General features: G+C 40.5%; 1 protein-coding gene across 1 annotated transcript; it reads right to left on the minus strand.

The window, feature by feature from the left end:
* Window positions 1-2,412: 2,412 nt before the first annotated feature.
* LOC137442166 (vitellogenin-2-like) lies at window positions 2,413-26,505 on the minus strand. The gene is made up of 35 exons (XM_068140499.1): window positions 26,432-26,505; window positions 26,300-26,316; window positions 26,043-26,194; window positions 24,524-24,775; window positions 23,850-24,011; window positions 23,614-23,762; window positions 22,865-23,015; window positions 22,599-22,756; window positions 22,337-22,502; window positions 21,033-21,158; window positions 20,516-20,734; window positions 19,550-19,767; window positions 19,311-19,408; window positions 18,895-19,019; window positions 18,683-18,784; window positions 17,887-18,006; window positions 17,611-17,800; window positions 15,606-15,699; window positions 15,307-15,492; window positions 14,765-14,909; window positions 14,420-14,642; window positions 14,154-14,329; window positions 12,893-13,777; window positions 12,424-12,474; window positions 11,809-11,898; window positions 10,855-11,067; window positions 10,618-10,760; window positions 10,076-10,214; window positions 9,388-9,523; window positions 8,771-8,957; window positions 8,353-8,444; window positions 6,234-6,331; window positions 5,343-5,502; window positions 3,922-4,083; window positions 2,413-2,686 (listed from the first exon to the last, which is right to left on the minus strand). The coding sequence occupies exons 1-35, from the start codon at window positions 26,503-26,505 to the stop codon at window positions 2,568-2,570; spliced, it is 5,778 nt and encodes a 1,925-aa protein (XP_067996600.1). The 3' UTR covers window positions 2,413-2,567.
* Window positions 26,506-27,234: the final 729 nt, after the last annotated feature.

Below are 27,234 nucleotides of genomic sequence, written 5' to 3' on the forward strand. Positions count from 1 at the left end.
AAGGCAGTGAGGACTCCAGGCAGTGCAAGCAGAAGAGTGCTGCTGTGATGGCAGATTAAAGGCAACAACTCTTGTACCCAGTGTCTCAGAGTAACACTATATCATGAAAACACTAGACTGAGACAATGACACCACAAACCATGACAATCCTCACAAGAAGGGTCCCCCCTTGGGCTGTGCCCGGCTGCACAGGCAGGATCTCCCCAAAAGCTACAGCCTGGGGCTTACAGCACCTTGTCCCCAACCCACCCCTGCTTTTGGCAGGAAACACTGCATCCCCAGTGACCTCTGGCATGCTGCTGCCACAGCACAGGAGCATCTGTACTTCTGCTCCAAGTGTAAGCAAACTGTTTTGGTAAGGGCTTTGATTTTTTTTGTTTCTTAGTAGAACTGAACCCACTTATTTTCTTGAACATTTCTCCAGTACATCAAGAATGATTTCATCTCTCAGCCTGTCCCTCCCACATTCACAGTCCCTTCACACTTCATGTTTCTCCAAAGGATATAATCTGAACTAAGATGAAAAAAGGAGAATCTTATGAAAATTGTGAGGGTGATTGACAACTCTGCCGCTTCCAGGACCTGCCCTGGACAGCATTTCCTTTGAATTGTGCTCGTCTCTGTCCACAATGGCGGTGGTGGGGAGAGGCAAAGGCCTCTCTGTATCCCTCTGCTAGGTGGACATCTACAGGTCACATCTCCCCACACTACCACAGGTGCTTTGGATTTCATGGTGATTGGATGACACTTGCCCATAGGTCTCCTGCCAGGGCATAATGGCTGCACTCATCACACCATTTGCACAGAGCATGGTGGCTGAAAGATGGACATCTCCACAAAATTGTGCTCCAACCCTAGCAGCCTGGAAACAGAGGAGTCTGGTAGCTGGTTGCTCATGCTAGAGCCCCACCATGGATCCCAGCTCCGGGGTCAACAAAAGCCCTGGCTTCTGCTCGATTCAACATCAGGGATTACCTGAAAAGGCTGAGCTTCCTATCACTACTCCATGTGACTTCCTGACAAGCAGCTCACTGCTTTACTGCTGCTGCCAGGTAGTACTCAAACACTGCCTGCTCACAGCTCCCCACCGCTTTGCTGAGCATTTAAACAGTATGTAACTGTATTTGTACGTGTCTTTCAAACACATTTCTCTTGGTACTAAGGATATCAACCTTCCAAATTATAAATCTCACATCCAAACAATAACACTCACATCCAAGACACAACTTTTACAGAATGTTCTCAAGTGTTTTCAAAAACTATCCAGTGATTACCTCTCCACCCCACATGATTTTCATGATTTCCCACCCCCCGCCCCCCACTGGCTTCTACTGATTTTAAGACCCAGATAACTTGCTTCTCTTTTAACTAATTTACCAAGATTTTTAACAGTTCTGTAGGATCATATTCTGCTTTGCATTAACAACCTTTGGTATAAAAAAATGAACACTTGTTCAGTCACTAATAAAAGTAGATGGATGTGTGTGTATTTATTGGGAGAACACAGATGGATTAAGGCAGATAAGAAAATACAAGACCATTGCTGTTGAAATCTATGCAAAACTCCTGATGACTTAAGCTGCCAGCAATCTCATTGCCTTCTATAGTTTTGTCTATGCCATCTTCTAAGACAATGCTTTGAAAAACTAATTTACCCAGTGCACATATTGGCCTGCAAGCACAGCCTTAGATGTAAGAACAAAACATCTTTCAATCCACTGGAATCCTTCGGGCTCCAGCAGTCACAGCAGATGTGAAGTAGGTGGACAGGAGGCAGAGCCTGCCTAGTGATGGTGCCACAACGAGGGCTCACACTGGGCATGGAGACTGAGGCACCTCACCTGAAGTGCAAAAGTCTGTCTCTGCTTCAGACCCTCATGGTGGTAACTCCACCATGTCCTCCTCAAAGTCCCCTGATTCCAACTAGTTTCTGCATGTGATGCATCAGGAACACTACATGTGGTTGACTCCCTCAGAGCAGCCTTATCCAGTGAGATGAGACTCAGGCTTATTCTCTGATCTTGCTGTTCTCTGCATGATGTGCAGCACTGGTATGTCATGTAGTTGCTGCAGACCACCATAGCTGAGTTGCTGCTGCAGAGCATGCCGCATCATAAAGAGGTGATCAGTTCCTGCCCTGGGTGCATAGGATGCCAGCACCATGGAGGGAAGCACTGGAGGAAACAAGCAGGAATCTGGTACCACAATTAACCAATCCATATCCCTGAGGGGGGCCTGACAGACACACCCAGTGCACAGATGGTGATCATGGACTCAAGGAGTCTATGAAATGGGGAGTGACAAGAAGAAACACATGTGGATCTCCTCTTTCCATAGCCAGTGAAATAGGAAGCCTTTAGATATTTTATTCCATGCATGGATTTATTAAGAAATCAGATATTTATGGGCAATCATAATAGTTTCTACACAAATAAAGTTCAATACTTTAAATTACTTAGGAAGATTCCACACAAGTATCTCTATTATTCCTTAAGATGACTTTTCTTACACCACACAATAAAAACATTAAAGTGTTTCTGGTTTTGGTTGTGCTGCAATGTACAGCTTCACGCACTGCAGTCTTCGCTCTCACAGGAGCATGCTATGTGTGCATCAACAGTGGCCTGCATGTCCTCTGACTTCTGGTCAAACTTTGTTTGTTTGTCCGTCAGGCTGGTAGCAGAATCTGATGTGGAACACAAAACGAGAAGTGAATAGCACACTTCAGAAGCAGTTTTGCAAGGTACAGTATTTATCATGCCATTATCATTTACTAGTCATTAATTACAGCAGGCTGGGCTTCTCACTGTTTCTGTTTGCCTAAATCACACAGAGATGTTCCAGGAAACCCACTTAATTAATAAGTCAATTCTACCTTGAAAACTGCTACTTCCATGTAGAATTGTATTAATAGTACATTTAGGAAAGGATACTCTGATCTTAAACTAGAAACAAACTTGGAAAACAGACATTAACCTATCATCTATATAATCTATATCTACCTTATCTAATCTCTTATAATCTACAATATACCTATAAAAAAGGCATTCTTCTGTATCACTGCACCTGTGTGCAGGAATCCTGTCTACACCTGCCCTTCTATTGCTTAAGTCAGCTCAGTGAAGCAGGATCATGTCCAAAGGCAGTGATATATTAAAATATACAAGGTGAAGATCCCCATTTCAGGGTGCTGCATGTGATCGGATGTAGCTGAATCTTCACAGGCTGCACGACACAGATTTTCAGATAAGTCAGAGTGTTGCCTGTACTATTCTGCCCTTATCTTGTCAGCTCAAAGCACCACGAAGGGGATTTCAGTTTAGATTTTAGATGCAGTATAATGAAAAACTTAGTAAAATTACACCAGAAAGTTACATTTTTCACTAAAGGAAGTTTTACATATTAGGGACAAAAAAAAAACAGACAACAAAAAACCAAGGAAAGATCTTCACTCAGTAGCACAGAAAATCCCTCTCTGTGGATATGGTAGATTCAAGTGGAACAACTGAGTCATGGAATCATAGAATTGTTAGGGTTGGAAGGCACCGCAAGGATCATTTAGTTCCAACCCCCCTGCCATGGGCAGAGACACCTCACACTAGATCAGGCTGCTCAGAGCCACATCCAGCCTGGCCTTAAAAATCACAAGGGATGAGGCTTCCACCACCTCCCTGGCTGACTTGTTCCAGTGTCTCATCACCCTCATGGTGAAGAATATCTTCCTAACATCCAATCTGAATCTACCCATTTCTATTTTTGTTCCATTCCCCCTAGTCCTATCATTACCTGACACCCTAAAAAATCCCTCACCAGCTTTCTTGTAGGCCCTTTTAAGATACTGGAAGGCCACAATACAGTCTCCTCAAGGCACAGTCTTGACTTTTGTGCAGTTCCTATTCAGTAGGCTTTCTTTTGACTTACCAGCTGGGAGACAGTGGAAACCAACAGTGACTGGAGTAGTCTTGGTGGCAGAGCATCCTTTCATGCAGCGCAGCACGGTCTCTGTAGAATAGCACTTGGACTCTACACCCACAACCTGAACTGTCTTCTCAAGCTTCACAAACGAGCGCCGCAGTTTGCAGGCTGTAACACAATTGCTGGGGATAGTTTATGTGCTTACGTGAAAAATCTCCACGTCTCCCCAAAAGGACCCATCGGCCGAGGCTCACAATTTGCAAACAACCTTCCTCTGTGAAGACTATATTTTGATTGCAATTGAAGCACCATCACTGACTGATAAGTTTTTCAAGTCAGCTAATTAGATATGGAGCTATGAAAAGTTACTTTCAAATGTAACTGGCCTGTGGAAATGTAATCTGAGGTACTTTCAGATAAGCATTTTCCAAAGCAAACTGTCTTACTAAATAGCAGCAAAACCACATTCCAAAGCACTGAATACTCAGCAGTGGAAAGAAAGAGGTATGTGTGTGGTTCTGACCAAGTAAAAATAATCACTAAAGAATTACACTACTATCCCTGTCATTCAGACACAGAATGGCTGCAGAGAGAGCCCAAAAGTCATTGCGGCCAGCCAGTAATATTGATCTAATTTCAGAGGAGCAGTTAGAAGTGTGTGAGAAACTAAATGCATTACAATTTATTCCTGACTATAGGCTTTATTCTTTAAATTCCAGCTGTTTCAACCATATGTTAGATGAAACACAACACAAGGTCACTACCAACCATGAGAACACTGTTGTGTACAGGCATGTGGACTTCACATCCACCTAAAGCAAGTTTTATGTCCAGTATTCTTGACGAAGATGTAGGAGAATAACAGTAAATGCACAGGTAAAGATGCAGAGGCCATATCCAGACACTAAGGATGCCCTTTCCACCAGGGCAAGTCTTTACAAAGGCAGCATGCTTGTCCTCCTCACAGCACTATGTTATGCTGTTGCATAATAACCTCAGTTGACAGCACACCATAAGATCCTAATCTACTGAAACACTTAAAAGACAGCTTTTTCCTTTCAACCATGTAATTAAGTCCCTGAAACTGTTCATGCACTTGAATTCTTTGCTTGACAGGTTGCACTGGTTCAAAAATCAGGTGGTCAGCCATGGTAATAATTATTAATCCCCATCTGATTTTTGATGGGTCAAATGCTGGAAATTGATGTCTGGAAAATGCTGTTGTGCATTCCATGTGAATTCATCACCTTACATGTTTTTTTTCTGGTCTTCTTCTATATACTTCAAAACTGAAACAAAGACTTAAGGTGCAACCTAATAATTATTCTGTTTTTAAAATACTTATGGATTTTAAATTTTCTAAACAGAGCCTGCATTTTCTGAACAACTACAGCAATATTGTATGTAATTTATAAGAGCTTCCATACCTCCTGTACAAGGCCTTTCCTCCAAGATCCAAGAATGCCCAAAGCTCACTGCATCTTTAGCTAGATATCCATTGGGCATCCGATATTCCTGTTCACATTCTGCATCATATTTTCCACATATTCCACACATTTTTCCTGCCATCCATAAAGCAACTTGAATCTTTGAGAAAAAACATCAAAACCATTTCAAGTTAAGAAAAGTAATACCTATGGAATAGATTTTTGCTGTGCAGGTCCCTTCCATTACAAGTTAGTGTACAAACAGTTAAAATCTTTTTGGCAAGAATTCAAAAGGGTCTGACAGTCTGATGCCAAACCCCCATGGTGCTGCAGCATCTATAACTGTTACAGCCTTCAAAATCTTCTATGCCAGTCCAGTATGTTAATTTATTAATAGTCTAGACTATTAATATGCTGAAGCTTTTTTCTGTTGAATGTTTTCATAGTACAGGTGATAGATACAGTATGGTTCACTGATTTCCCATTTCACATTATTTTTAGTGTAACTTTTAAAGCTTTCATTCATCTTATGCATCAGTAGCTGCATTTTTGCTGATTTAAAGAATTATACAGATGCAAGACCAGTGGACAGGAGCTGAAAATTCATTTTTTCTTGCAAATGTACTGCTGACTCAATGCATGTACACTCACAGGCCCGTTTACCAAACACTCCTGTACTGCAGGAATAACATACTTTCGTTGGTGAGTCTCACTTCTCCCACTCAGAAATAAAGAGCAGGACTATGCAATCCTGTAGTGTCAGGTTCCCTTTTGGAACTTTTTGGGCCCTACACACATTTGGCTTTGCCATTCTATACTCTTGCACTCATGTAAAGATTTAAGAGAATACTATGGAATTTTCTCAGCACCCAAGCTTATGAGGAACAATACCTTGAATGTGTACCCATCAAAGTACAATTTATCGATGCCATAGGCTGGGGCAATAAGTGCAAGCCCTTGCGCTTCACTGTAGATCCACAGAGAAGCACCTAGAAGAAAAGAAAACGCAACAAAGCAAAACCAAAACAAAAATTAGACCCTTATCTGGCCTTGTTAAGAGAGGAAAAAAACAACTGTCATGATTCTAGAATGTGCTTTTCCTTGAAATCCCTCAATTGTTCTATTCAAGAAGAGAAAAATCAATGAAATGATGTAGAAATGTGTATATAAATGGGTATCTGAATAAAAGTTTGAAAACAATTATCACATATTTATGATTTTTTCTTTGAGTTAACAATGTATTTGTGTTTATTTCTAGAAATTATTACAGAGCTGTCTATAATGTCTGCACAGTTGTGCAGGTACATAACACCCTGAGTACACTATACTGGAGTAAGGAATTACAAAGAACACGCTGATCGCAACCGGAGCTATTTCTGGCACAACTATCGCTTCCCAAGTACATGGCAAATAGGACAGAGCTCAGCACTGGCAGATGCTAACCCAATTTCAGCAAGACTTAACCTGATTTGTATACTACAGCTCTACAGTCAGGAAACAGCCTGCATTGTCCCTAGCTCCTGGCTGCATAGCACAAGATGAAACAAGATCCTCCTGTACTTTTCGCAGCAGTAAAAAAATATTCCAGCTTTGAAAGAAGCAAGCAGGCTTTGTATACTACAGCTCTACAGTCAGGAAACAACCTGCATTGTCCCTAGCTCCTGGCTGCATAGCACAAGATGAAACAAGATCCTCCTGTACTTTTCGCAGCAGTAAAAAAATATTCCAGCTTTGAAAGAAGCAAGCAGGCTATTTCACCCATTCTCCATATGTGTTCCTGGCAGATTTCAGAATGTTAGCCCAATTATACAGCTCAAATTAGGAAAAGCATTCACATACAAGCATGGTGAATTTTAGAAAAAAGTTTTAATCAAAGATGATTTTATAGCATAACCAAAGCTCTACACAAATTTGGAATTGCAGTAATGTAAGAAAAGGAAGTATCTTCATCTTAGTTATAGCTTGCTTAGTTTGGCCATTTCAAGGCTCTTCACACTTTAATCAGTCTTTCTAAATGTTCCTATCCAAGTGAGTAAAATACATGTTCTTAAATAGAATAGAATAGAATAAACGAGGTTGGAATAGACCTTCAAGATCATCGCATCCAACCTATCATCCAACACCACCTAATCAACTAACCCATGGCACCAAGCACCCTGTCAAGTCTCCTCCTGAACACCGCCAGTGATGGCGATTCCACCACCTCCCCAGGCAGTCCATTCCAATGGGCAATCACTCTCTCTGTGTAAAATTTCCTCCTGACCTCCAGCCTGAACTTCCCCTGGTGCAGCCTGAGACTGTGTCCTCTTGTTCTGGTGCTGGCTGCCTGGGAGAAGAGACCAACCTCTGCCTGTTTACAACCCCCCTTCAGGTAGTTGTAGAGAGCAATAAGGTCACCCCTGAGTCTCCTCCTCTCCAGGCTAAGCAACCCCAGCTCCCTCAGCCTCTCCTCATAGGGCTTGTGTTCCAAGCCCCTCACCAACTTCGTTGCCCTTCTCTGGACTCATTCCAGCAAGTCAACATCCTTCCTAAACTGAGGAGCCCAGAACTGGACACAGTACTCGAGGTGTGGCCTAACCAGTGCAGTGTACAGGGGCAGAATGACCTCCCTGCTCCTGCTGGCCACACTGTTCTTAATGCAGGCCAGGATGCCATTGGCCCTCTTGGTTGCCTGGACACACTGCAGGCTCATGTTCATCCTACCATCAACCAGCACCCCCAGGTCCCTCTCTGCCTGGCTGCTCTCCAGCCACTCTGACCCCAGCCTGTAGCTCTGCATGGGGTTGTTGTGGCCAATGTGCAGAACCCTTATTAATAATAACCCTTATTAATATTAACCTTAGAATGTAAAATACACATTCTTAAATATTAACCTTACAACTAACAATAGAAATACTTGTTGAATACAAATTCATAAAATCTCCTTGACAGAGTTTGGGTGTTTTTCATTTGGTCTTCTTTTCTTTCTCCTAAGATGTACTTGAAAAACAACAGATGCTGTGCCGCTTACCATGAGATGTATAGGTAACATTTGTTGTGGGGCTTTCAACCCCATCTACCCGCAGCTTCACCTGTCCCTTCTCAGGCTGCATATCAATTTCACTGTTAAGGAGAAAAGTGTTGATACTCTGTATCACATTCACATGCATACAGTGACAAAGGCATTTTCCTGCTCACTAATTATCACTGGTCATAGCATAAGCTCATTTCAATTACTTAAATCACATCAGGGGTATTCTTGTCACCTTAAATGCAGGATAACACCTTCATCATCACATTAAATATGCATGGAAAGTAAATAAGGGAAATGCTGAACTGCTATGGGGTGCCAGCCATTGCAGTAAAGCCCAGATCTAAGCTCCTCCTTTCATGTTAAATATGGACAGTGAAGTCCCTTGTGCCCCCAGAACGTGGCAGGAGTTACTTACTGAATGCCAAGCTTGATGTTGATTGCTTTCAGGTTCACAGCTTCTTCAGCATTCTTCATCATCACCGTGAACTTGAGGTCAGAGCTGCAATCCTGTGCCAAGATGTGGTAGCAGTTTGCTGGCATTGTGTAGTTAAACTGAACTCCATTAAAGGTTGTGATGGTGTCATGGGAAACTGAGCAACGAGCTGGATAAATAAAATGCCAGTGAGTATTTGCTTTTCCATAAAAGAAAGTGATTAAGCGGCATATCTTATTTTTAGTCCTATATTATTTTAGCTTTATCTTTTTTTTTTCCACTATGTGATATTTCTGTATGGATTACAAAGGCTTTTGGCTACTAAGCACCCATAAATTCTAAAAGTGGCCTGAGAAATATACTCCTTTATTGAGCAAAAAGTAACTGCCAGAAGGTTCAAATATTATCAATTCAGATTATTGGTATCTTGATCTCTGAAACACTGATGATTTCTCTGCTATGTGCACAATATTCTCTCCCAGTTGAACAATTCTCATCTTATTACAGCACATTTCTAAATTAACTGGGAACAGACAATCCCAGAAAAATTCAGAAGGTGCTCAAATAATTGAGGAGACAGAAGATGTCATCCTTCTGACCTTTCAAATTCTCGAGCACTGCAGATGGGGCTTCAGCAAAGACATTCCAGATGGGAGGCTGCAGCTCTGAAGCTGGTATCTTTGGACCTACAGGGAGTGACAGGGGAAGCTTCACGGCTTTTTCATAGATGATCATCTGAAAAGGAAATAAAACACACATTCAAAATGTATTTGTACCAGGTATTCACAGCAAACAGCTGGGGTCAGCTTTTTCACCTATTTGCAGTTTGATGTTGCTTTCTTCCACTAAGGCTGATGAAGACATTATGTGAACACAACTCATCTGACTCACTGCCTGTGAGCTTTTTGCTTCTGCTTAGAGCTTTCTCTCATCATGTGGGTCATCATTCGGATATTACTGGGAGAGAATTAATCACTCTCCTTCAAATATGGTTGGGTGAACACTTAAGGAGCTACTACAGGTGGAAATGCATGACATTGTGAGTACCTGTGGCACTCTCTTTTTCCATGAACAAAACCACTCTATGAATATTCTTGGATATAATATAAAAAAAGTTGAAAATAAATAAAAGTTGTTTATACTTTCGAGTCAGTTGTTCACAATTTCCAGTCAGACTGAAGCTTACTTAATTTTCTTTCTCAGAACTGAACCACTGTAACTAAAATGCAATAGTCTCACTTATTCACTAGAAGAAATAGGAGAGTGATAATAATATTTCTTAATTACATCAGGAAGCTTGATAACAATATCACACGTCCTTGGAGAAGTCAGAGCCACAATCGCCTTGGCTTGTTTGGAAGGATTCTTGTCCGTTTTTTCAGAGAACCCCAGCATAAATGCAGCCCCAGGGACAAACTTGTAAAACCTTTGAGAATTCAAATCAGAAAGAGCTTGTGAAATAGAGAAACAAAAAAGAAGCACACATCCCAAACAGACTGTCTCACGTCTGTGTGTATGTAGTGTACAGAGCCTTCAGGATCACTGGTTAGGTCCCTATGACCACTTTTTGCTTTAAGGATCAAGTGTTCTGTGAAAGGAAGCTCAGCTTTCCTCAGCTTTCAATAATTATACACAGAATAAAGAATTACACTACATTACAGTAGGATTATGATCTCCCACTCAGATTTTACGTCTGAAAGCAGTACTCAAACAAATCACCGAGTAATATAATAGCTGGTACTTTAACCTCTGGAACCTCATGAATGGATGCTGATTTCTCCCAGCCAACCAGTATCATGAAAGAGTGTCACTGAAGACTAAAACCTCACCATTCTGCTATGGATTTGACACTTGAAGGAACTTTAGACCACTTCAGTTTCACTTGTACAGCAGGGTGGGCAGCAAACCGCCCAGTTACCAGTTCAGTTGAAATCTGGTAGTCCTTGCAGTTTTGGCCCCATTTCAGGTAAGCCTGTAGCAGAGAGAGAAATGGTCCATGTTTAAATGCATGGAGCGTGGGTTTCCTGTGATGCATATAGCTGTATAGAACTACCTCTGAGCCTTACCGCTGCCTTGTGAGCATTGAGGACTGAAGCATCTGCACAAAGCTTCCACTTGCTTGAATCTGTGAGGTTTGACACAAATACCTGCACCCGGGGCTTGATGGAGTCAGTGTCAGCATATACCACAAACTGGAGGCCGCCTATTTTCTTATCATTCTGAATGCCATAAAGGAAAGCAGCTAATACTGGTGTTTTGTCATCTCCCAAAAACTTTGGCTAAGATGAAGGGGGAGAAAATAGGAAAATAATGTAATTAATATAAAGAATTACCATGGAACATTTTTAGATGCAAGATGGATAAATGAAAAATAAGCAAGTAAACTGCAAATACATACCAGAATGCACACCACAAACAGGCATATGTACCAGACCCCCACACCCCCCAGCTGTAAGCTTTCATGCATATGTCTTTAATGTGCATGTGCCTCTGCGTGCAGAGATGCGTTTTTCTCACTGTATTTTACATGAGCCAAAATTTGTGCCATTTCCTGAGCTACAGCTGATACCATGGAAATATTCATATCACTGGAATACAGTAATGGATTATGTGATTCGAGCTGCATTGTTAGTACCCATACATTTGCTTGTGAATGAAAGGAAGTGGTTTAATCTAACAACATCAGCTGTCCATTGTACTCATCACTCATTCTCACAATAACACCCCCCAGCTAGTGCCCTCCGGTTTATCTGTCTGGCTGGTCTAGCTTTCACCTCACACTTCAGCTGTGAGTTCTGTGGGGCAGGCAGTGGTTTAAGTAAGAAGGATCCTCTCACCCCACTGCAGAGGAAAGTGTGTGTGGGAGCTATGGTGCATGTCTCATTCTTGATTGATGTCTGAGACTTGAGAGGTTGGTATTTCTCTCTTCCCATTTTCCTAGCTGTACAAATACTGTGAGTGTGTGGCTACTCTCCCATTCTTCCAAGCTGTCAAAAATCCCTAGAAATGATGCAACTAACCTGGAAATCATCTTTAGATGAGGCATGACTGGATTTGGTAGAGGAGTATGTGCTTCTCAGGCTGTCATTTGGGATTTTCGTTTTTGGGAACTGCAAGAAGAAAACACGTTATGCTCAAGATGACAGCTTAGAAGCATACATGAGGAAATTGATAGAGGCAGTACTGAAGAATACTCTCTGTCGTGGCACTTTGTGTTGGTAAATTCATGTTCCAACCCTGAGCGACTCAATGACTTGCACTACACTTTGTCCTGCAAAACGTGGTCTAGATCTGAAAAATCTTTTTTACCCAAGTATATCAGAATCCTCAGAACAAACAAATAAGGAATGATATGAGAATTCCCTGTGTGGAAAATTTGTGTGTCACCAGTACCTGGCACTGCTCTGGCAGAGCTTTGCATCTACTTTGTGGAACCTCAAATGGCATCATGTGCACAGCACAAAGGAGAACATAGCTCTCTGTCTTTACACCTCTCAGAAAAAAAGACATTTGGTGTTCTAAATGTTATCTGTACTATAGTTTTTCCTCAATAAAGACAACAAGTTGCCTTTAAAGGTTTCCATTCAACTCATGACCAATTTCATCCTTAATTTACTGAGGATAGAAAAACTCACCTCTTGTCTGTGCGCTGATCTAAAGCGATACTGATAAACCTCACGAACTTCCTTTGAAAATAAAAACATGAAGATTAAAATTCCCAGAATAAAAGAAATGTTGTAATTGCATTGAAATCTGAGCACTGGAAATTAAGTAAGGATTTTACTAATTATCATTCATTCATAGTTCTGTATGCTTAGTCACAAGCACACAATGCAATATTTGAAGTTCATATAAAGCATTTGTAAAGCATTACCACAAAACCAAGACAGAAACATGCAGAAAAATGGTTTCCTGCCTATAAAAAAAAGTTTCAACAAACTTGTGGAAACTTTTGAGATGCTTTGAAGCAGAAATGTGAGACAACAAGCACAGGTGCTTTTGCAGAATAAATGTTGCAATTTTATATATTATAATTTCCTGATTTATGAAGCAGAATCAGCTGCCATCAGGAATGTGATTCGCAAACATTAGCAGCAGAGTTACCCATATTTTGGAATCGCTGCTGCTGCTGCTGCTGCCACCTTCCAAATGTCCTGAATGATGCCCGTGGCTATGGTGACTGGATGACTTGCTGCTGCTACTGCTGCTGCTACTACTACTGTCATTCAGATACCGTAAGTGATGCCCATGGCTGTGGTGACTTGACTTGCTGCTGCTACTACTGCTGCTGCTGCTGCTGCTGCTACTACTCTTGCTGCTGCTGCTGCTGCTACTACTCTTGCTGCTGCTGCTACTGCTCTTGCTACTGCTACTCTTGCTGCTACTGCTCTTGCTACTGCTGCTGCTGCTCTTGCTACTGCTGCTGCTGCTCTTGCTACTGCTGCTACTCTTGCTGCTACTGCTCTTGCTGCTGCTGCTACTACTCTTGCTGCTGCTACTACTCTTGCTGCTGCTACTACTACTCTTGCTGCTGCTACTCTTGCTGCTACTACTCTTGCTGCTGCTGCTGCTACTACTCTTGCTGCTGCTGCTGCTACTCTTGCTGCTGCTGCTACTCTTGCTGCTGCTGCTACTACTCTTGCTGCTGCTGCTACTACTCTTGCTGCTGCTGCTGCTGCTACTCTTGCTGCTGCTGCTACTCTTGCTGCTGCTGCTACTCTTGCTGCTGCTACTCTTGCTATTTCTGCCACTACTGCTACTGCTCTTGCTGCTTGCATCTTTGTTTTTTGCTTGCTTTGCTTGATCATTCTCGTCTTCATCCACAGCCTTTATACGATCAGGAGAAGCAGCAGATGATGATGAGACAGCTGAGGAGCCAGAAGATGAACTGGAGGGGCTTTTTGCATTGGTGTCTGTCCCAAGCTCTGCTAGCAAAGTGTTTCTTTTCTTAGAAGGTTCCTTCTTCTGGAGTCGTGTTTTATTTGCAACCTGCAAAACCAGTTCAAAGAGAAGTGCAAGAGTGGGGTATATCCACTTCTGTATTTACAAAGTTAGACTTCTCTGACTGTCAGACAAGTTGCTCACATCAGCCTTTCAAACTTCTCTGTCTCTCTCACTGCAGAAGCTGCAGGACTCCCTTAGACTCACTCTGCCTACCTGAAATCTAGCCTAGCACAGAAGACCAGCCCCAGATAGATACACTTATTGGAATCGGTCCCTCCAAATGTGGAACTGGCTGACCGGCCTGGCACTGGCATCTCTGAAACTAGCCCCATCCTTGTTTTCCTGTGCCAGCTTTCCACACTGAAGTTCAAATTCTTGGCTTCATTAATAGGAAAATATTCCCATGCTCCATGTCTCTTACCTTGAATACATTTTCAATGCCTAGAATCTTTTTCAGTTTAGCTTTAACATTCTCATCTGGAGATGACTCATCCACTTCCTCAGACTCTGAGTTTATCACATCAATTATTTTGGAAGCTGCTCTGGATCCTGCCTGAATCTCCAACTGAATTTTGTCAATGTCAGCATCTGTTTGAACTACATATAAATTCCACACATTAGAAGGTTATATTGATTCAAGCAGCACCAATAAACTTACAATGACAAGGCTTGTGTTCAATATTGTACCTGGAATCAAGACTATTTTAGCTTCGTGTTCTCCAATTAATTTGTACAGATATGTATTTTTCAGGAAACTGGCATCTTGTGTCCTTCCAGAAAAGCAGAGCTGACAACCAAGATGACGCAGTTTGACACAAATGTCTTGTTTACGACTTTTTCTTCTTGCACCAAGGTGAAAGTCCTCTTTAGAGCTATAGACTTGTTTCTTTGATGTGCTGTCAGCTCCTTGCTGCATTGGAGATAAGTATGTGAATACCACTTGTGAGCTTAGCACAGGCAAGAGTAAAACTGCAGATGTGCATCACAGAGAGGGGAAATATTAAGATACATGCAAAAAAAGTAATAGATTACCTTTGTGAAGCCTTCACTGGAAGCTCTCTCTGATGGTTTGAAAGGTTCTTCAACAATACTTGAGGAAGCATCTCCTGGGAGAATTGAGGTCCTCTTTTCAACACCTAGTTCTGCAATGTTTCTTGACACAGCAAAAGCCTTGTGTCTGTTGAGATAAGCACAGAAGCAGGTAAATCATTTCAAATATGAGTTCACAACAAATGTCAGCTCCTTATATCACAGGAAGTTTTCAAAAGCTGGATAAATTTGAGCAAATTTCCAAACCATGAAAAATAAACATCAAAGCCACTAAAAGACAATAAAATAATCAACCAACAAAAATGAAACCCACAAAATAGTAAGCAAACTAAAAGAAAAAATAAACTCCTAAATAATTTAGTTATCTTTTAACTCCCCTACTTCTCTTCCTTGCTCTTTATCCCAGAGGTTCTGTTGCACACTGAAAAGTCACTGTCTATCTAGAAACCTCTATGGAAGTCACTGACTAATGAATTTCATAAGGTTTCAGTAACAATAAGTATTCTAACATAATGTTTCTGTACCTTCCAACCACTATTTCACTTTCCTCACGGCATGGATTTGTTTCGATCTTAATATTTTTCAGTTTGATGTCTATCTTGGCATCAAATTTCAGTGGCACTCTTATCAGGACCTTGCCTTGAATTTCAACAGCCTGTTGAAAGTATTCTGTGTTGACACCCATTGTCGCAACCGTCTGTATGTATAAGCTGAAACAGAGTGAAGTGGTTAGATGTAAAAAAGGTGCTCTTTTGAACACGTGGTTCTGCCTTTTCATTAAATACCTCCAACATACATATAAAGCTTTAGCAACCTGCCATACCTTGGATTTATGTCAGACTGAATCTGTATGTTGGATTCAAGCAACTGGGAAGGTTTAAAATCTCCAGTTAAAGGGGGAGTTGTCTTTCCATCAACTGCAAAATGACAGAATAATATTTAAACATGGTAAAAAAAATTAATTTGAATGGAACAAGATACATTTTTCTGGAAGAGGTAATACTTGTGTTATGGCAGGAAAATAAAACAGATTTTGGGGGTTGTGAGATCTTTTATGAGTCTTCAAAATACTGAAAACATACAGAAAGCTTGGTTCTGATGTGACATATTGAGAATGGAAATAAAAATACAGTCATGAAATAAAGAGCTGACCCAAATGGAAAGATTGTTAATTTGTATAACATTTAAATTCCAGAAATACTAAGGGCTGAAAGACAGTGAATGGTGGGTAGGCAGCCAGGCTAAACAAACTCTGTTTTCTAGTCTTTCCTCACATCAGGAGTCGATATCTTTCTTGTATTGTGAACTGGTCATTGTACTCCAGATGGAGCCTCAGATGTGTGTAATAGAGGGGGAAATAATTTTCATGGTATCTCTGTTCTTGCTATTGCAACCAATGATGCAGTTGGCCTTCATCACCACCAGAGCACACTGCTGATTCACTATACTAGCTTGTCCTCCAGCATTCCCTGTCCCTTTCCTGCAAAGACGCTGTCTGGGTGATACCCAGCCTTTACACTTTTAAAGGTTACTCCATTCCAGGTGAAGGACTTTGTGTTGTCTGTGTCAAATTTCATCACATTTATGTCGGGCTATCCTCTCCAGCATGTCCCCGGGGTGGAATCCTGAGACCTGAGTGCAGTGACTGCTCCCACCATTTCAGTGTCATCATTGACATGGATTTTCTGAGGGTGCTTTCTTCTCCAAAGTTTAGGTTGTTAGAAGAGACAATGAGCAAGTGCAAACAATGGAGGAATGTTGCTCTTAATAAGCCACCAATTAGATTGTCATCTGTTGACTATGTTGGTGTAATTACCTATTACTCTTGATAATTTTCTTGATAAATCAGCTATCTAGACAACCTTTCCTCACTTTGTAGTCCATCCATCCAATCAATACCTCCTCAGCTTGGCTACAAGGATGCCATTTAGAAAAAACAAACCAAAACTACCACCAAACATAATTAAAAACAACCACAAAACAATGGGTGGAGGTCCAAAACCCAAAACCAGTGAGGTCTGGGCATATACTAGACTTCCATAAAGAGCACAAGTACATGTACTTATCCCTTTCATTCCTTATTTGGCGTCATCAGAATTAAGGGTTAGTTTTGCCTAAATTAAAAGCCTGATGCACAACAAATAGTATGATCCCTCTGTTAATTTATTGATAAGTATTTGTACTTGCATGTTTATCCTTTTACAACAGAGCTCTCTGTCTCTTTACAAGCCCTCTTCTTTCTGTACGTCTTAACATGTCTTTCTTAACAATGGTTTTAAACTGGAGCAGGGTAGATTTAGGTTAGACATAAGGAGGCATTTTTTTACAATGAGTGGTAAAATACTGAAACAGGTTGCCCAAGGATGTGGTTGAGGCCCTGCCCCTGGAGACATTCAAGATCAGATTTGATGTGGCCCTGGGCAGTCTGATCTAGTTGGACCGCAGGGGGGTTGGACAAGATGACCTTTGAGGGTCTCTTCCAACTTGATGCAATCTGTGATCATCACTTGTGTTTTGACTGATTTCTATTTTCTTCTCTGCTTAAATCACCACTGAATACTGATTAGCTTATAAGTGACTCTCTCAGGAACCAGCCCTTTCTGCTCATGTCTGTGTCAGCAATTGTTTTTCTGGCCTCAAATGCTGTAACCTTTCTCTCTCTGGCTTCCAAGATTCTCGCCTCACCAGCTCTGTCTTCAATCTATTTAAAGATGAGGGAGAAATCATCTGTGTCCAGCTTCTCTTCAAACATCATCAGTGTCTCTCCTCCACTACTAAAATTAGTTCTAACTTCCAGCCCTGGTAGCCTGTTCCCTCTCAGAACTCACCACGGAGTGCGGCACGTGCCAGAGCAGTTGTGTACCAGCCGTACTCCAGTGGCAGACCAGTGAAGGTAGGAATGATGTATCGCAGCTCTCCCAGCCACACCGGCTGTGTCCATTGTCCTGAAATGCCACTGCGGATTTGGCTGACAATTCTCTTCAGCACTGTGTTCTTGTCAGCAGGTTCTAGCACAGCCTGCAGTAAAACAGAGAGCCAAACCATTGGGAAATAAAAATACAATACTGTCAAATCTTCCAAGGAAAAGTAGGGATCCCCTGTACCTTCACAGCCTGATGCAGGACTTCCTTGTTGATGTTGACATAGGCCAGCTCCTGGCCAAATAGTTTTAAGTAGGCTGATATCAGTGGGGTTTCTGCTGGCAGTTCCTTCCATCCCAGCAGCTAGAAAACAGATAAAGAAACAAGCAAAATTCCTTAATACAACACTCTACAAATGGTAATTTGCAAGGTGATCAGACCCATCACCTACCAAGCTGCAATTTTGCATTGCTGCTTGTGTTTATTTGCTCTTTTGTAAACAGTGTCACTAATTCAGTCTTACTCCCTGTCACTGAGATGCCCACGAATAGCCTCTTGTCCAGTGTTTTCCACTACAATAACAGTTACGCAGAGCTATTGGTACCGTTATTAATGTTAGTGCCACTAAACCCAGTTTGAAAGCACAGCCATAAAACACCTTTTCACTTGTAGAAAAAGGTATATTCTTATTCTTGTAAACTAAAGTGAAGTAGGTGAAAGGAAGGAGGAGGAAGCCTGGCCGGCATGAAACAAACCCCATGCTGCAATGATCACCTCCCCTCTCTCTCCTCCTGTGCTGCTTCTGCAGCCACATGTGAAGTGGGGAGGAGGCAGCGCCAGAGTGACAATTTGCAGAAGGTATTGCAGCCATCACAGGAGTGATAACCCCTGCAGTCCCACTACAGTTCTCTCTTTCACAGAAAGACTGACTGCTAGATATGTAGTTTGTTTCCTGAGACAGCGCTTCAGTAGTACAAAGCCTCACTAAATACCCCTTCCTGTAAATACCCCTTCATGCCTGGTTTCAGAAAATACCTACAGCTTTTCCAATCTCCTTTATCTTTTTGTAGGTGGGATATTCAGCAAATGGGATGTTTTGCTTCATGATGACGTCTGTGATGCCTTCCACGCGAACACCAGCCTACCAACACAGCATGAGAAGGAGCAGTCTGAAACATACTTACAGAGATGAAACTTCATGGTCAGTTTAAGTTCTGATTTGCTCTATTATTGATTAAAGTAGATATTTACCTCCACCAAATCAGCCACTGACCCTGCCGAATATGCCTTCAGCTTGGAAATTATTGCTGATGGGAACATCGTTCCTGGGCTGTTCATAACATAGACATCTCCAGCAGCACCTACTTTATAGTTATCTATGGCAGAAGTAAACAAAAGAGACCTTTTTTTTTTTCACTGTTGTGTTTATCATTCAAGATAATATTTGTAGCTTTTTCCATTGCCAGTGCTAAGACATAACATACATGTTAACTGTTTTAAAATTAATAATAAATGGCTACTCATGTACTTTTAAATATGTGACTGTCACATTTAAGTCAATTTTTCATTGAAATGCAGAGTGCTGTATTTCTCCAAATAACTTTATGCCTCTTATGAATATATTTCTGCAGTGAAAATTTCCTGGTCATTGAAATGTTTTTACTCACCAAAGTAACCATCAATATGAATGACCTTGCTATACCGATAGCTCAGTTTGTCCAGCTTGGGGGCCAGCAGCTTAAGGGCAATATTGCAAGCTGAAGATCTGAACAGAATGAGAAAGTTAATAATATGCAGAAAATATCCATTGTTCAGTTTGTCAGTGCCTGCAGTGCTCACTAAGAAGAATATAACAAAAATTGTTTGCAGAAGGTCGATCACCCATTTCATTCTTGTCTGTACTTACATGTTGTACATGTATGGCAAACTGCTCTTTGCCAAAGCCTTCATGTGGGAATACACAAAACTGGCCACCTGCAGATTGCTGTCCTTCATTGCCACGTTAGCTATCGTTGTTATTAAAGGAAGGGCAGGCCTTGTCTCAAAGATAACAGCACAAGCAATCATTCGGACTTCAGAGGGAAGTGACTGGTCTGCAAGGATCTGAATCAGATAGCCCTGAACCTGCAGAGAGAAAACAGTGTTTGGAATCACCAATAATTCAAACCTTCCTTGCAGGCTTGATCTATATGTAACCCATAAGAACTATGGGAAAAGGGGTCATCATCCCTGCAGAAAGGTTGCCTGACTTGTGTGCTCCCACATCATTTTATTAAGACAGTTGAAGGGACCATGAAAGAACAGCCCCATGGAGAATGGTGGGCACTGAGTCTGAAATCATTGTCCACATGGCAATCTATTGGGTCAATACATTCACAACACAATTAAAAAATATCAGCATAGCTTTTGGTGTTACTGACATTCAAAGATTTGTGGAGGAAACAATGGTAGATAATAAGACAGAATCATTCTTTGTACTAACCCCACTGACTCAGTCAGCGCGCTTCACTATTTTAGACTACTTTAAAAAGGGACTCACCAAAGACAGTCTGAATAAGTGCCATCACACATAGCTCTTATAACTAAGCCATCTGAAAAGCATGCATTTCTACCACATATAACTAGCACAGGACTTAATTGGTTATGACAGATGAAACACCACTGATATCCTTCTGGAAACTTCCTACTGACTAACAGCTTAAAAGAAAACATCAGCTGAAATTTAACATTGTATTGTGTTGCTCTTAAAGATTTTAATTTTGTTTTCCAAACATGGTGAGTCCACAGACAGGATACCATTAAATGCAATACCCTTTATTGTATATATGTTCTTAATTCACAAAATAAAGAAATCCCAATGGATTATACTTACTGCTTTGGAGTCCTTCCAAGATATTTTTCTTAAGGCCATTATGGCATCAATCTGAATGTGGATGGGGATATCAGAAGCACTGGATGAAAACAAGGGAAGGAACTTCAGGATGCGCTTGATGCTGGCTGGTTCTCCCACATTACCAATACACTTCAGAGCTAATTTCATTTTGTCTTCACGGCCTTTGCTGATTGCTTCATCTGCCAGGTCATGGATGGGCTAAAGGCAAAGCACAACTTAGTCTTTTCTTCCTAATATATAGGTTATCCACAATGCTCCTCTTACCCACTAAAAATCCCTCCACAATAACCCAAATAGTTTTAATAAAATGAGTCAGGATTTTATCATACAATGTGAAAAAGGTGCTTTCAATCATGAAGCATTGCCTTTCTTCTGAAGGAGTCCTATGAAATTTGTAAGTCCAATTGACATTTTTGTTCTCTGGCTTTGAAGAATTATGCTAAAGTAATGAGTGTTACTGAGCTAGTAAGAGCAACCTGAGGAAAAAGCCACCCACCTGAAGAGCTTCTTTAGGGCAAGCTGAGGTCTGAGAGCAGTATTTACTGACCACGGAGCTGTATCCCAGGGCAGCAACTTGCTGAAGTACGGGGCTTTTCTGAATTCGTGAACTGGTCACTAAATCCTTGCGGCGGGCCGGGGGGGGGGGGGGGGGGGGGAAGAGAGAAAAAACAAAATGAATTTGGTATTTATCACAGTTCTTGACATAGCTTTCAGAGCAGGAAAATCAGCAGAGTTTATCTCAGGGAGCACTTTCCAAACAAATTAAATCATCTTGTAGATGTTTGCGAGTGCCACTTATGAGCTTAATTCCCTACTGGATCAATAAAAATAAGCATATATGTAAGTTTACCTAGGACTATTTTGATTTTCCTCAGCTGAGCATTACACTGAAAACACAAAGATTATGGGTAAACATCAGTCTATAAATAGAGTGTCTTTAGAAAAATGTGTAATTCAATTATATTGTGATGAATTCTCACATCCTATCTTTTTTTTCCAATTTGAGAAGAATATTTAGTCAAGATAGGAATGAATAATTCATTATAGCATCAAAATATTTGATGTTTGCACTACTCTTTTCACTTGCAGCACTTTCCAGATGACAGGACTAGTTTGTAATTAAAAGAACAATTCAAATGACACAAAAATTAGCATGTATTTCAGAAGAGATTGAAACGGACAAAATTTTGTCTGTGGAACACCTGACATTATCCCAACAAACTAAAATAGGTGTTACTCTCAGAAACTGCTATGGAAGAATGATTTTTATATCCCTGTAGTGAAATAAAGACACAGAACTGCATCTCCTTTCATGTATGTAGTGCAAAAAGAAATTAGTCATTCAACATTTGTACAAAATTAGTATACATGGGAGGAGAATCCAGTTTCTAATGTACTTTATAATCTAAGGTTATCATCTGTAGGGGAAGGTTTGCCTTTGTTCGAATTAGGGAAGGCTATGTTTAGCCTGTGACTTGGAGAAGAATGTAAACATCTTGTAACTGAAGGAGAGAAATTAGTCAGAATTTGGTTGGATGTGTTAAAATATTGTTTTGTTATTTTAACCTATTGTATGCCTTAATTGCATGCATGCCAGTAGACAATAGCCAATTAAGAAGTGACAGCTATACTTTCAAAAAGACTGCATAACTTTGCTGTATAATGTAATAAATGTCTTCGCCTGCTTGCATCTTGTCCTGGAGGCTGTTCTCGGGGTGAATCGACCATCTGTACTACAATAATCATCAATTATCATTCTGTTTGTTCTCAGATAGGAAAAATTCACATGGATTTACTCACTGCTGCTACTGGAATACTCTGTTCATCAGCTTTCATTAAATTCAGAGCAAAAGAAACACTTAGAAGAGTCTGAAGGTAGTTAAGGTCATCATTTCGAATTCTGGTCTTGATGAATTTGAGTGCTTCTGTTGTGCCTGATGCAGAAACCGCACTCAGCAGCCACCGTCTGCAGGCAGGTTTAGGGAAAAAAAAAAATCCTTAATTTTGTCTCTCAAGTCTCCCTAAATGGGAGTGCTTCTTACCAGTTCATACAATAGAATACCTGTAGCGAGGTTTATCTGAAAATTGTTTCCAGAGAGACTCCAGAGTATCAGCACTTGCTATCCGGGAGAGCTGGACGAGCTCCAAGAATCTGTATGGAACGTCGTCGTGGAAATCTTTTTGGTTATTCAGGACTATGTGTTGCAGTGTTTCTGCTATCTGTTACAAGACATGAGAGAGAGGGCATACATAACAAAAGCATTCGAATTTTATCTTTTTTTTTTTTTTAAGTAAGAAGCAAATCTGGAGAGTTAAAAAGAACTATACCCGTTGCTCAGGGTTTTTCAGCTTGATTAGCTGCAGTGGCATCTGTGGCAATTCTGATGGGAAGTCGTAACGGAGGCCTCCATAGCTCTGCACAGAAATGTCTGGGCTGCCTCCCTGTTCACTTCTCACTTCAAGCATGGTGAGCTTTTGTCTGTCAAGAAACAAGTGTCATGTGAGGAATGAATTAGCTGTCTTCCTCCATTTGCCTTGGTCAGTTTTTGGTTCAGTGATACTGTGACGGTATCAATTTTGCTCTTTAATAATTTTTCTTATGACAGTAAAACCATTTGCTAATGATCTTGCTAATGTTAAAGCCTTCTAATTGGAATAAAATAGTATTAGAGCCATCTGAAATGAAATCTTTTCTCAGGAGCTACGCTGCTGTCTTCTGACCGAGTGCTAATGACAGGTAGTCAATGATCTATTTCCATGTGCACCACCCTCCTCCTGACACTAAAAATTACCCCTTTATCAGGACAGAGTAGTAAAGTTGCATTCTTATGGTATAAGTGAGCAAGAGAACTTTTCTCCTTTTCTTCCTTGTAATTGTAGTGCTAAGCTCACTAAAAGTACAAATGAAGAATGGCTCGTGGAATTTTTATAAGTGAGGAAACCCCAAGTATGAGTACTTGCAGATTTGCCCACCTGCTGTGGAGGTCAAGTCTCATTTTGCTTCAATCTGGGGTGGAAGCAACTGGCAGAAGCTCTAAGTATTCTCACTTTGTAAAGCAAGCTCATATCCCACCTACCTTGCTTCCATGACAGCAACACCAGTAGGTTCACTGAGTGGTGAGATCTGATACACCTGCTGCGACACCACTTCTGTGATGAGAGTACCACTGTCTGTCTGCTTCAGTTTGTGGGAGAAAGCTGCAGTCCCTTTTATGAGCCTTCCCTTCTGGAGGAGGAGAGAGAAACCCAAAGAGTGAATGGGAACAGATTAGCTCTGCTTGGAACTAGAAAGATCTTTTCACATGTCACGTACCGTCACGTCAACAGGAGAAGGATAGATGTAGGCCATTCCAACACTCTTCTTCACTTTTTCCTGGCAGTTATTTTGATCTATGGTTTTGGTAACCAAGACTCGGCTGTTCTTCTTATCTTCCTGGATGACATACCTTGTATGGCAGATACCTCCAATTCCAGCCTGGCAGATTAATACAGATAATGAGATTTCCCAGTTATATCAGGATTTCACTTTGTTTTATTGAACAAAGATTCTGAAGGAGCAGTATGAGGGGAAGGACCTGTACAGTCTTAATTATCTTTTGAAACCTGTTAGCATTACACATGAACAGTACTCAGATGGGATGGAGTTTAAAATGAAAAGCAATCCAATGAACAAATAACATGGATCAAGTAGCTGTATCAAAGAAGCCATATAGCAAATACATCCATAGCTACCAATTGTTTTTAATTCAGAGAAATGCATGTTGAGTCTTAATGACAGATGTCTAAAAAACAATATCATGAATTACATGAGCATGTAATTCATTCAACACAGATGTACACATTTTCTTCTACGTGAATGCAAATCTTACTTTTTTTTTGCATGACAAGCATTTGAAAGTAGATGCAAATAAACAGAAATTGGAAGGAAGAGCACCTAAAGAGAATATAGCCTTTCAGTGAAGTTGGTTTAGAATGGAAAATACAAACCTCTGGCAAGTCATACACATTCTGTGACTTTTTAATGGTTATCTGTATCATATTCAGTATTCCTTTCACTATGTTAATACATATAACAGGGGAGTCTTCTGGGCCATAAATGGTTCCAACCCGTCCACTGTTGTATTCAAACTTGAAGGGCCGGGAAAAACATGAAGAAATTATCTGGGTGATTTTAGAAGATCGAGCGAACTGGTCCCTTGGCCAGATGCCATTAAACTCCTCAAACTGCGGAGAGCGGATCTGGGTGGAAATTAAGAGAAGATGCTTATGTGAATAAAATTACTCAGGTACTAAATATGCAAACAGATTAGAAGAAATTAACATAATTAGTAGTTATATGGTCTTTTCTTCCAATTGTAGACTTAGAAGTTTGTACAGCAGTTGATTCTCTTGTCTCTTGCTTACACTATTGCAAAACTAGTACAATCCCTGTGGGGTCAGCAGTTTGTTTTATCTTAGAGAAGCACTTAACATATTGCTACTTTCTCCCATTTAAAACATTTTACTGACAAAAGGTAATAAAAACTGATTCAAAAGGTAATAAAACCCAAAAATTAAATAAAATTCTCCCTATATTTTCTGACTTAAAATAAATATTCTGCTTTAGATTAAATGTAGGATTAAAAAAAAAAAAAAGTTTATAGCATTCTAAATGTTGGGAAAGTATAGTTTTAAAGTGTTTAATTTTAACTTGTCCATTTTCTTTCTTTCTTTCTTTCTTTTTTTTTTTTTTAACTAAATTAGTTGCTGTATTTGATTCATATTTGTGAATTGCTGGAATCAACCCTTTTTTGATCCACAGCTCAGCTGCAACCAGTGAGAGCTCTGTCACTGTACTCAGTGCCCCCATAAAGAAGGTCTGATTTGTAACTGAGTTTAAAAGACAAAAATGTTTTTCTGAAACATTTATTTTGGATGGGTCAGGTCCTATCTGTATTGATGCCAGCAGAAGCATGATTTCACATGTACAGACCTTTTACTGCACTAGACAAACACTGACTATTATTATGTGCTCCTTTTTTATGCCTTTCATTTTTTGATCTTTCACCACTTACCACTTTTTGTCATTAGCTTCTATTGGTGTTTAAGTATATATTTATTAATTGCCTTAATGATAATGATTTTATATACCCAAGTCCTGTCTTCCCCCAGAGGTTGGAAATGTGCATTGAGACTAGAATCAAGTCTTAAAGCAGACTTGATTGCCTTGATTTAGAAATAACCATTTTTTCAACAGAAACCCTGATTGTGGCACATCTATTTCCCACACAGTATTGAGGAACACCTGCCGTGAACAATTTCCACAACAAACACAAGTAAGTTACTGGATGCCATATGGCTTGGTACTTCTGAAACTTTAGCTTGCAGATCATTCTCTGACGCCTGCAGGACTAAGTGTCCAGTTGTGTTTCCTGCAGCTTCCCTAAACCACAGACTAGCCAGATGCAATAATGCCTGTGATTTATATTTGACAGTTGCATGGCATGCTTGGAAGAAGACAGGGTACCTTGAGGAGGTAAGCGTTCTCCGACAGTGCACTGATCTCTAGTTTGCTGCTCAAGCGCACACCAGCTTTGGCTAAATTTTTCTCTTGAAGCCCATTCAACACCCAACCTTCATAGCTGTACACGTGGCTCATTTTGCTGCTGAATCCAGGCTCTGTGGAGAATAATAGCCATTTTCACAACACTTGCAACCATGTTCTAATATCCAAAAATCACAACAAAGCCACCAATAAAAAGCTATGGAAGGAAGTTTACTTACCGATATCAAGCTTCTGGCTATCTGCATAAAGAGATGGAAAAAGCAAATGAGTAACATTTAGTCTGAATCCAGTTGTTGCCACTGGGATTAGGGAAGTTTGGGGAGAGAGAGATGAAGAAGGGCTATGTAAACTTACCTACAAGGGTGAGCACTAGTGCTACTATGATTCCCCTCATAGTGAAGGTGAATGGGGCTCTGCCAGACATGGTGAGACTTTTATGGAAGAAAGCTCAGGAACACGTGGCTGTGTTTTGCTGAATTCTCAAGTTATTATCAGTTTATGTAAACACTTCCTTTTTTGCAATCATACTTTCTCTTCAGATGGAATAATGGAAATCAAGTCATACCTTGGCATCTCACTGATTTTCTCATACAAGCCCTTTGCTGGATTGTTTAAAAGTTTCTACTTATCCTACTAAAACAATTTTACCAGGTCATTTACCAAAAAAATTACAATAAATAGATTACTTAATTTCCTAGATTGTGTCACAGCTGGCTGCTGGTATTTGGTCCTGCCACTGATTAGGTTGATTTTGCCCAGGTTGTGATGACCTGGCATTTGACCCAAAGAGTTATCTAATCAATAGTGGCCCAATTTGAAAAGTAGAGTCAGTGTCACACATGTTAATGGTGGTGTTCTTTCTCTTCTGTCAGGATAGGTTTGCAGCCATTCCTCTAGACAGGAGACCAGGACTGCTATTCTTACATTCATGTGTGCACCAAAGCACATTTAACATCCTACTGAAAACCCATCTATATGGAATATATATATATATATCTTTATTTTTAAAAATTATTATTATTATTATTTTTAATCAGAGGATCAGTGTGTCCTTTCAGCTCTGGTCACACTGACCAGAAATGGTTTTAAATGAACACAGATTTCATAAGCAGTCTGTAAATGTTTTATCTTCCAAGGTAAATGACAACTAAAC

This window comes from Melanerpes formicivorus, unplaced genomic scaffold (genome assembly GCF_026170545.1).
Source record: "Melanerpes formicivorus ecotype bairdi unplaced genomic scaffold, bMelFor1.0.p_v2 SCAF_7, whole genome shotgun sequence".
Classification (NCBI taxonomy): Eukaryota; Metazoa; Chordata; class Aves; order Piciformes; family Picidae; genus Melanerpes; species Melanerpes formicivorus.